The sequence below is a fragment of the Loxodonta africana genome, chromosome 22, assembly GCF_030014295.1.
Source record: "Loxodonta africana isolate mLoxAfr1 chromosome 22, mLoxAfr1.hap2, whole genome shotgun sequence".
Classification (NCBI taxonomy): domain Eukaryota; kingdom Metazoa; phylum Chordata; class Mammalia; order Proboscidea; family Elephantidae; genus Loxodonta; species Loxodonta africana.
Window position 1 is genome coordinate 71,953,900 of NC_087363.1, and position 11,538 is coordinate 71,965,437.

The 11,538-nt window shown below is 41.4% G+C and overlaps 1 protein-coding gene across 4 annotated transcripts in view; it reads left to right on the top strand.

Annotated features, from left to right (window-relative positions):
• RBM33 (RNA binding motif protein 33) overlaps positions 1-8,636 on the top strand; it is a 198,986-nt gene extending 190,350 nt beyond the window's left edge. For 2 of the 4 annotated variants that reach the window (XM_023542038.2, XM_010602106.3), the window contains exon 19: positions 33-8,636. In XM_023542038.2, coding sequence (XP_023397806.2) covers positions 33-81 — 49 coding nt within the window. In that variant the 3' untranslated portion in view covers positions 82-8,636. The remainder of the gene's footprint in view (positions 1-32) is intronic. The other 2 variants (XM_023542039.2, XM_023542040.2) reach the window with 1 other exon arrangement.
• The last annotated feature ends 2,902 nt before the right edge of the window (positions 8,637-11,538 follow it).

Consider the following 11,538-nt stretch of genomic DNA (forward strand, 5'->3'; position numbering starts at 1 on the left):
TTAACAGTGATTCTTTCTTTGCGTTTCCACAGGCATATGATAGATTTGTCCCACATCAACGTGGCCCTGATTGTTGAGTGATTTCTGAAAGGAGAATCTGACCTTATGCTATACAAACACTGTGGAATTTCTTCAAGGAAGCTCCCGGAGCAGGATCCTCAAGACCTGAGACCTTTCCAGTCACAGCCTTGCTTAACTGTTGTCCGGAGCTACAAACAGCAGCAGGATTGGTTCAAGAAGAGCTGAACTTACAGGACATAGCAAACTGGTGTTTGGTGTTAAATTTCTTCAATTTCTGTTGTAACCACAAAGAGCTACAGTTTTTCATTGTCTTTTGTTTTCAAAGTGCTTATAATGCATGTAGACATCGTTGTTGAAGATCTTAACTGTATGATCGATCACAGTGACTTAGATTCAGGAAGAACATTAATGCCACAGATTCGCAGTATTTTTCACAGCAAAGAATATTTGATAATGGTTGCACTTATCTTCAGTGCAGGCTAGAAAACAGTTTTCTCAGCCAAGCTTCACTTGAGTTGTCTTCTCAGAAAGACCTCAAAAAGTCCTTGTAAAAACGTAGATTAAAATTTGGGTGATTATTGATTGACTTTTGCGTATCCTGGAAAGCCAGGGTGTGAGAGGGTGGTGGGGAGTGGTGCCGATTGAAGTGGCAGATTCTGCTTCTTGTAAATATTTCAAAAGCACCAGCTGTATGTTCCTGCTTCTAAGGAACTAGTGCCCTTTCACCAGTATTCCCAAATATGGCGAAAATGCTGGCTGAGCACCATTGCCATTCCCTCTGACTTAGAGAAAGGCATGTCTAGCCCTCTTACCTTGCAGCTCTTTGACAAAGTTCACCATTAGTGGAGTTCCATGTCATATATACGGTGCGAAATTGAGGGACAGCTTAAAGGTTTAACAGACCTATTTGATTTTTTTCCCCTCTTTTTAAATACAGTCCAAAGTGGCAGATTTTTGTCACTGGCTTTGTGATATAGAACATTCTTTGGGAATCTGGTTATCATTGTTTTGATTACGCTCCCCCCCCCTTTCTTTCTTTCTTTCTTTCTTTGTTTTGAAGGCTTTTTGAGCAGGGGATGTACTGTCCTTCAGTGGACCTTATGCCAGAGTGATGTTTCCCTGGCACATACCCTTTGTGGAAAACAAATGGGAGGTAATGGGTGTCTTACGTGATAGCATAACCTAAAATAAAATGTATGCATGTCATTGCTGAAACTGCTTTTAGTGATTTCCGTGTAGGTTCCTTTAGGTGAGACAGTGAATCTCCATAAAGTGACCTTTAGAAAAATTCATTTTGGGCAAGCATTGGAAAAAGTGCCTTATTGTATTTCTGCTCATGAAAGAGTTTCACTGTTTTGGATATATTCTACTGTGAACCTGAACTATGTGAGCAAATAATACGAGGGCATACACAGACTTTTTAATCTATATTTTATACTTAAGATTTCACGTGAAATTTATTGATAGAATTAAGAGAGAGAGAAGCCTGCTATCAGTTAATGTGTCTAGCTAACTGGTAAGGGCCCGAGTGTGAGCAGTGGCACTCTCTGCAGCAAATGATTCCCTCATGGCCTTCAGCCTTCCAGTGGGACTTTAGGAGACAGAGTTCACGTGAATTTGTATCATCTTGTTTTTTCACAATTGATATTTTATATTACTTTTCAAATTAAGTGACTAGAACAAATACTTAGAACTGGAGAAGAGTATTCCAGACTTTGAAGCGACATCATGTGCTAAGAGTCAGACTAGAAAACGAAGGTGACAGTGGTAAAGGCTGCTCTTCAAAAGATTGTGGTTCCAGAAAGCTGTAGGCATTCATAGGATATATTTGAAAACCCTTCCTTTGAAAGTGAATTTCATGTAAACAAAGGTGGCCGTAGCTGCTGGTGACTGCTCACCTTTGTTCCAGAAAGTCCCTGACACACACTTGGAAGATGGCGTATACCAGCCAGGCTGTTAGATACTTCCAGCAGTTTCCCAAGTAAAAGCTCAGTGTGGTGTGCCCTTCATCTGACTGACAGGCAGTCACTGAGCACTTGGTTTTAGAACTATGTTCATATATACTTAGAAGTATAGATGACTTGGCTCGGTCCACAGGGCAGACCGTTGAAATGAGTTGGTAGCCTAAACGCTGTAATGGAGAGAGGTCAGAACCCCTGGTAGCCACATTCAGCAGAGAGAAGACTTACAGTTGATGAACTTAAATTACCAGTGAAGACTTACTGAGGCAATTATATTAGCTTAGCAAAATTTACCGTTTTCTGAAATAGTCTGAGAGCGCTGTGGCTTTGAAACCAAAAATCTGAATGTTGGCTCTGAAAAGTAGGCATTTAAGTTAGTGGTAACAAAACTAAGTACTATATGGGCACCGTTGTTAAAAACAGATTTGGTGGCTACATTAAGGTCTGCTTTTGGCGTTATCTGGATATGGTGCGGTGCCGTGGGATTGTGTATGTGTCTGTAACTGTCTACACACATACCTGCCTTAAGCTTGCTTTTAAATATAATGTTTTGGATGATCAACAAAGTCCAACTGGGTCTTGAGTGAAGCGCTGGTTAGGATGAGGGGACACAGTCCAGCGTCTCTGAATACGTGTCACCGTTGTAAGTGGGCCCTTATTAGTACAGACAATCTAAAAATAAAGGTTTACTTTCCTGGAAGGAAACTACAGAAAAGGAAAGAAGCAGAATTAGAAAGTGATGTTATTTCCATTCTCGGTGCACTTCTAGCAGATAAATCAGACCATCTTAAGCTAAACCCTCTTGGAAGATCTGTTGCAACCATTATCTCTGTTCTTTATTTATCATGCATTTAAAATGAGATGCAAGAGCATTTAACATACTATGTAAATATGGACCTTTTGAAATTAAAATGTTATTGAAAATGCTTTCAGTTCAGCTACATCTTAGCTGTTAGTTCTTTTGTGTTGTCTTATCAAAGTTTAATGGATACAGTTCCATAATTGTTGATGTGTTTGTCTGTATATTTGATTTTTATAAAGATGGTAGTAAGTCAATACATTTACCCTGATCTGTGTATTATTTGTTCACAAATTCAAGAAGCTTTAGAGCCAGTAGATTGCAGTGTATCTCATACGGTAAATATAGTAGGTGACTGTGTGGAGCCAGGTTACTTCTCTCTCTCTCCTTGCGTTGTCTTGTTTTGATTTTGTGCTGTAATACACTGGTTCCCTAGGCTCCTTACCGGAGCGTAACCTTGCATGATCATTGGTTTGGATACATTTGTGAAATTATACTGATACTCTTTTAGAGGAGAAATCGTATCTGTTTTTCCAAAAGAAATTTTGAGGGCGTCCCCCATTTCTGGACAGATAGCATCCTAAGTAGGAGTGAGGGCCCTTGCCTCCTTGTGGAGGAGTTTATGGGATGGGGTGGGGGTCATTTCATCATAATTATTTTAATTTTTGTAGTTCTTTTCATGGTTTGTAACAGGCCTGGATAAACAATTGTTTAAATTTTGTTCTGTAGCATTTCTGAATTGTGACAGCTTAGCTCCTGCACTCATGGGTCTTTCTCAGACAGCCTTTTGCTTAGGTATGAAAACAAGCCTTTGTTACATAAGGAGGCAGGGTAAGGTGTTAGGTTGAAGGGGAGGGAGGACAGGTAGGAGAGTGGGGAGGGCAGAGACTGTAGAATGGAGAAATGCTAATACAAGTGTTAATAATTAACTTTCTTCTAACACACTGACTCTTAAGGGGGACCTCTTCCAATTAAATAGAGAAATAAGAAAGGCAGAGTACACGGCGGGGGGTGGTGGGGGGACACCCCTCAGTGTCTGCTGAGGACATCAGAGAGGCCGGCTCCCTGACACAGGGACTGAGCAGCTCCCGTATAGGCATTTTCATAAGATGAGGGTGTGATCGGCTCGTGTCGTTGTGCAGAGAAAGAACCCAAGGCTTTGTGATCCTTTCTAGTAGGTTTGGCTTTAAGAATTTATCACTTTTTTTTTCTTTTCTTTGTTATTTAATTGGGAAGGTAAGACGGACATGCTCATAGTGAGTTGGACTGACAGGAAACTTGTTGAAGCTACAGTTACATATTAGTAGCATAATTGCACAAATGCAAGGAGACCTGCGTGCTGTCATGGCTGCAGTGTTCCTCCTGTGTGCTGTAGTGTTTGTGGGAACGAGCTGCCTCCCCTCCCCCAGCCTTCATCCTCTCACTGGAGAGACAGGTGCCCAGTTATCCACAGGCACGCTCCCCTGCACAGGCTTTGGAGGGAGTGCCCGGGGTATGGCTCGGGGTTTAGTCACTTTCACATGGTCCCTCCCAGGCATCTGCTTTGTTATTTTCTTCCCTTCTTACAGGTCTCAGTTCTGGCATCACATATTCACTTTTAGACCCAAGTTTACTTTCTTTCATTAAGGTATAACTATCCCCGCCCCCCCCTTTTTTTGTTTTGTTTTTTGTTTCCTTTTTTTGTTTGTTTTATTTGGAATGGGAGGAGCTGGGAACAGGAGGGGGCTGGTGGGAGAGGTGGAACACTTGAAAGGTATTGTTGGTTTTTTACAAACTGTAAGTGACATACTCAAAGGAAATGAAGAGAAGGAGGTAGTGGAGGACATGAAATGGGAACAGGAGACACCCACCAGGAAGGGAACCACAAGAAGCTTTGATCAATAAGAGGAAAAGTTTAGATAACTTACTGTATTTAATGAGCATTTCATTTGACCTTCGAACTATTTTTATAACTATTTTGTGAATGAAGTGTGATTTTGGACATTCTTCAGTATGAACTCTCCAAAGGCAGTTAGCCTTTGATCTAATATTAAATCCTAAGGATTTTATGTAAGGTTTTTTGGCAACCTGTTTGACTTCTGTGGTTTAAAACGCCCAGCTTCCTAGGTGCATAAGCCCATGGTTTTATGTACTAGAACCAGGGCAGTAAAGCCCACTGATTCACATTGGATCCTCAGGTATACCAGCTTCTGGTACCGTGTGGTTGGGAAGGATCATTTGTTTTACACTTTGTAACCTACCTTTTATAGAGAATGTTTTAAAAATCTAACTTTCTCTTTTCCGTGCCAAGTTTGGTGGGAAATCTTTTAATTAAGGTGAGCTGGTATAACAGGCATTTTTAGTGAGAAGTTTCTTGAATATTTGCTTTTTCCTTTTACTTCTAACCAACTAAAATATACAGAGGTCTTCATGGTGGTGTTTTGCTTTGTTTACTAATTTAAAAAGATAACGTAGAAAAGTATAAGCCCTTTAAAAAGAAATATAATGTAGTTTTTAAGTTAATATGTACCACAGAGTGGACAGGGAGACTTGCCATTTTAACATATTTCTATTTAATATTTTACTGTATTGTAGAAAGTAGACCTCTTGACATTCTTTTTTTGCATGATTTTGTTTATTTAACTTCATTTTAAGGGCACATTAGTGGAACCAGGCTTCTAAAGGACTGTTCACGTCTGCGCAGGCTGCAGTCTCGTCTGAATTGAGGCATTTACAACCACGTGCACACACAACACATTCATACTCTTGACCAAAGTGCAAATAAATATTCATTTTTATAATTCAGCTTTGCTTTTCACAGGCATGGGATCCAGAATTGCCTTTTCCTCATGAGGATTTTAACTCTTAGACTTTAATTCCACTGTTTAATTTTCAGGTACTGCAAAGAAAAAGCATGAATTCTGATTTACTCATTTTTTTGGTTTGTTCTGTCTGTGCTGGACTTTTCTGTTCTTGCTACCATTATTCTGTTCACTGTGTCACCTCAACAGCCCATCCTCCCACGCTTCCCCACCCCCACCCCCCCCATCTTCTACCTTTGCTAAAACTTGCCTCTCACCACTGAGAGCTCCTTCTCCCACTCTGAAATCCTCTCCTTTGTTTTTCCCATCTCTGGCTCTCTTTCCCTCTGCTCCCACCCTGTCCACTGGTGATGGACTTTTCACACGGGGTGGTGGACACATTGCTACTTCTCTGCTCACTGTTCACATGGAGAATTCCGCTCTGTAGGGGCAATGTTTGAATATTTTTATACTGTTTACAAATTGATTATATCTAAACCTTTGCTTTGACAGGTTTTTACTCAATTTATTCCTCCAGGTCTTTGATTGGAGAGAATAACATTTTAATTCTGTTATTTTTCAGTTTTACTCTCTGTAGGAGTATGTGGCGACCCCATAGCAAAGATACCAGTTCCTGCAGCAGGCGGTTAGCCATGTGGTTAATTAATTACCCGCTCTTTTCCAGGACCTCTTGCATGAGTCAGTGATAGTGGTAGCGTGCCTTAGTGTCCTGCTTGGATCGATGCCTGTTTGACAGTTGTTAGTACCCTGGCTGACTGTGATCCTTCCTAACCTTCATGTATATGCGCTGTACGTGCTGGGTGTGGGCCCAGCCCTGATGCCGAGTGCGACACTGTGTTTACTGGGGTTAGTGCAGGGAGAGTTTCAAAATCCAGACATGACTGAATTCCTTTCCTGTGGTTTGAGCTACCTCATGTTTTCTGCAGAGCACACTACATGTACGTTTGTGGGAAATGATGTGGCCGTGTTTTACCCCATTTTTTTTACTCTACATTAATTTTATCAGGAATATATGTGAAGAATAATAGTGACAGTTGAAAATAAACTGTATAGTTGTGTGTCATCACGTGTAATTCCATACCTAAAGCTGTGTTTTTTGAACTGTATTGTAATTTGAAAGGCATGTAAATAAAATTTTACAGTTTCAACTTTTGTTCTGTAGCTTTCATTTTATACCACCTCTCCAGCTCCACTCGGATCACATCTTACCTTTGTAGATGGAGACGGCATTCCCAGCCCTATGTGAGAGAACTGGGTCTGGGTTTATCCCGGGAGCAGTGGTGGCAAGCCTCCGGCTGCCCTTCACCTCACCCTCCCGTGCAGCTGGCTGCAGTGAGCAGCAGCAGCCTGTGCGGTGTGAGAGCAGCCAGCCTCAAGGCGCAGTCAGTCCACAGCCAGGAACAGGTCTTCTTGAAATAGGTATTCCCTTAGCTGAAGGTGAAGGCCAGGGTGACTGGCTCATGTTCATCAGCGTTGCTTGCTTTAAATGCCAGACACACAATAGCAAAGCAAATGTGGATGTCTGATTAATTTCTCTAACGTGATTTAATAGAATTTTAGACCTCAATCATAGTCTGAAATTTCCAGAAGATTAAAGCTAAAATAATTTCCATCTTAATCCATATTCCATGAGTAAGTTGTTCTTTGTTTAGAACCTCTGCTTTGCTTTGAGTAAAGGGATCTCTATAGAAGATGGGCAGGAAACACCTTGAGGTCTCAGAAAGCAAGGTTTGCTTTGAGTTGGGAGACAACATGAATAAGGAGCTTTGTGTCTTAAAATCTTGGCACTGTGGCACTGGCACTGTCCCTGGCATGTAGGAGGTCCTTGGTGTACATTTGTGCAGTGAGTTCATGAGGTGGTTTGTTTATAACAGGCCCAAGTGGGGACCCTCTTTACAGAAACAGAGAAGGTTTGGAAACATTTTACTTGTTCTTGGATCCCTTCAGTTGAAATGATGCAGCTGAGTTGTGAAATTTTTCACCCATTGCAGTTTTTGTCGGTCTCTTCTGACAGACTCTTTTCTTATTCAAAGAAGTATTTCCATATTCTGAAAGAGATTATTTATAGTCAGGCCTGAAAGGAAAAATAAGTAATGGAAGAATTTTCCAGGAATGGTGCAGTACTCAAACTGTGGCTCTAAGGAATGAAAACACAGAAGTGTGTTGGACACCTTTACAAGTAGGCTTAAAAAAAAATTGTGAGCACAGCAACTGTTAAGGTTCAGGCTTAAAGTTTTCTTGTGAAACTTTCCGGCTTGCCTATACACTGGAAGGAACCCTGGTGGTACAGTGGTTAAGAGCTTAGCTACTAACCAAGAGGTCGGCAGTTTGAATCCATCAGCTGCTCCTTGGAAACCCTATGGGGCAGTTCTACTCTGTCCTGTAGGGTTGCTGTGAGTTGGAACTGACAGCAGTGGGTATGCACTGGAATAAGAGGGTGGAGAGGTTTCTTTCAGTTGCTTTTCTCTGGTCTGATTTAAGTCCAAATGGGAGAATAACTAAAAAGGCCAGGGTGCCCCAGTACCTGAGGCTATAGACATGAGACAGTGACAGCCACAAGCGAGGCATCCCATGACCTCACCACTGCACTCAAGATCACATGTTCACTCATTAATCCTTGCAACAACCCTACGGGATACAGGGTAAAATCTTTATCCCCGTTTCACACGTGGGAAAACAGGCACAAAGAGGTAAAGATATTTGCCTACCTTTGCTACTAGGTGGCAGAGCTGGGATCTGAATAAGCAAGCAGGCTCTGAACTCCAGACCCTGCCATCTTAACCACTGGCCTCTATGAGGTACCATGGCAGGAATCATCAGTACCTCAGAAGAACAACGCTCTTCTTTCATGACCTGGCCTCCACTCAGCTTTGGAAAAAGCTGTACCTTACACAACAACAAATTGTGTGAAATTTCAACAACTTTCAATATGTGACCTGTGAAAGTACAACCCCAGACATTTTAAATATCTGTTAAACTCCCTTTCCCTCAATTGCACATATGAAAAGTGTCATCTCATATCCCAGTACTTAGCCCATCCTCAGCTTTGTCTCCCACATTTATCCAGTGTCATGATGAGTGTTGTGAATGGGGACCCCAACGGGGACTCTGACATGCCTCTTGGAACATAAGAGGTACATCCAAGCAATAGTGAGAGAAAATTACTTTTGCAGACATTTGGCCATGCTGTGTGTTCTAAGCATGTTACATATGTGTATGCAGAGTCAAAATCCCACTCCTGACACCAACTACAAGGATAATAACTTACTTTTTACTTCCTTGTACAGTTCTTACACCAGCTACACACTTGGCACTTAGTTCTCTGACCCTAGCCACACAGAGCTAGGTCAGATCTCATGAGTTAAAAGGACACTGTCCTTCAGACCTGCCAAATAGGTAGATGTCCACTGCAAGCTTGAGAGTCAACAGGATACCCTAACTTCTAGCCTGCAGGCCACTATCCCTTCAGAATGCCAATCGCAAGCTTGGGAGTCCCCCCAGAACTCCTTCACTTCTGGCCTGCTGGCTCCTACTACTTTGGGTTTGATAATTTGCTTGAATGACTCACAGAACTCACAGAAAGTCCTATACTTATATTTACAGCTTTATTACAGCACAAAAAGGATACAAATCAAGATCAGCTCAAAGAAGAGATGCATAGGGCAAGGTCTGGAAGGGTTCCCAACGCAGAGCTTCTGTGTCCCAAAGGATGTGCTCCCCTCCCATGAGCTTGGATGTCTTTCACCAACCAGGAAGCTCATAGAGCTTCTGTGTTCTGAGCCTTTACTGGGGCCTCATTGCATAGGCCTGATGAATTAAATCGTGCCCCCCTGCCCCCCCCCCCCAGGTCGGCTGGTATCAGGATTCCAGGTAGTCTTTGTAGCCTGGCCAGCCCCCACCTCATTTGCACAAATCCTCAAATGTTGTCTGGAGGTTTTAGATAATAAAGTCACCTCAATTAAGAAATTCCAAGGGTTATGAGTTATCAGAAAACAAGGGCAAAGACCACATTACTTGGGGTAAAGTTGATTCTTCACCCCATAATGTGTTACCTCACTTATTCCTCAACAACTTTATGAAAAAGGTAGGGTACTATAGTTGTCTCGTTTCACCCATAAGGCACCTGAAGATTAGAAAAGTGATTTGTGTCAGAGTCTGCACTTAAACCTGGGTCTGTATGACACTGTCTTGAGCACAAGTGCTTGTATATCATTGTCTTCTTAGCGTTATGTATGGTCCGAAGAGCCTAGCACTCGGGAAGCCTTGCCCTTGCTATTGAGCCATCTTGGACAAGTTATTTGACCCCTTTAAACACAAGTTCCAATTTTGAAAAAATATGCTATCCCAAACATTCTCCAATTATGAGAAGCTGTAAATTATTTGGTCACTATTAATACCCTGTTCCCAACAAGGACAGGTAAGAGTTCTTCAAAACTCCCCAAACTCTTGTCTATCCACCTCTTCTGCTCCTTTTGTGTAATACATGGTAAACCACGTAGCGTAGAAGAGACCCCAGACAAGAAAGGCCAGGTCTCAGACATGGCCACACCACAGTCACGCCACTGCTGTGGAGTTCAGACCAAGTAATAAGCATATTCCTCCTAGAAGTACCACACTGAGTCCTGACCTACCAAAGATGGCAAGATCAGCATTTTGGTCAGTTTGCCCCAGTGTCCTTCAAAAACCAGTTGGAGAATGACATCTCTTATTCCAAGTAGCATCTAAAGTTGAGAAAGAGAGATGTATTAAAGAAAAAAAACGGCCATTGCCATTGAGTCAACTGACTCATAGTGACCCCATGTCTTGCAGAATAGAACTGCACTTCATATGGTGTTCAAGGCTGTGGCCTTTCTTTCCTCTGAGTAGGCTCTAACCGCGACCCTTTCCATCAGTAGTCCAGAACTTAACCATTCACACCAGCCAGGGTCTCATTAGGAGCAACTTTGCAATTCTACCAAACATTTTGATCCGAAATTGAAAATGGAACTTTTTCTCACCACTCAAGGATAACAACTTCTGTATCTGAAGACGTTGCTACATTTTGAACTACCCTTAAAGTGGTATCTACCAGGATGATGCATGCGTGAAGCTGCTCACGGGGCCATTTGTTTCTCAAAGTGCACATCAGCACACCAGACAGACAATTCGCTAGAGTTTCAGAAAAGTATTCCTTTCTCTGAGATTAGAACACTAGCTATCGTCTGGGAACGGTTAATAAGGACCACTCAAATGATTTCATTTGAAGTGTCCCTAAATTCTCCCTTCTACTAGAGCCTTTGGCTTAGTCCAATAAGAATATTTATCTAACAAAATTAACAAATCAAAATCCTGGTACCTAGAAAGAAATGAGACAAACAACTAATTAAGAAAAAGGGAGAAAGAGCAAATAAGAAATGCAAGGGGGGATTACTACTGATAAAGAAGACTTTTAAAAAGTTACAAAGACTTCTTTGCAGATCTCTATGTAAATAAACTTAAAAACCAAGATGAAAATGAGTAATTTCTTAGGAGAAGACAGTTCAGCAAAACTGATCCGTTGAGCTCTAAAGCTTAAAATAACCAATCTCCATAGAAGGAATGGAGAAGAAAATTATTAAACAACTACTCATACAAAAAAAGCATCATGCCCAGGTCATTTCAAGAGGAATTCTACCAAACATTTAGAGACCAGATGTAACCAGTGCTATGTAAATTGTGTCAGAGCACTTGAAAGAAGAGATAACTTCCACATTCTTTTTATGAAATAAGTGTATCAGTGATACCTAAACCTAATAAAGATCACACAAAACCTGGATGTAGGAAAGGTTTTCCAACTGTGCCTCAAAATCCAGATTCATCAAAGATTGATAAATTTGACTACATAAAAATATAAAAACTTTTTATGGCAAATTGAATAAACCAACAGCAACCACTATACACAAGTCAAAAGACAAAGGACAAATTATAAGAAAATATT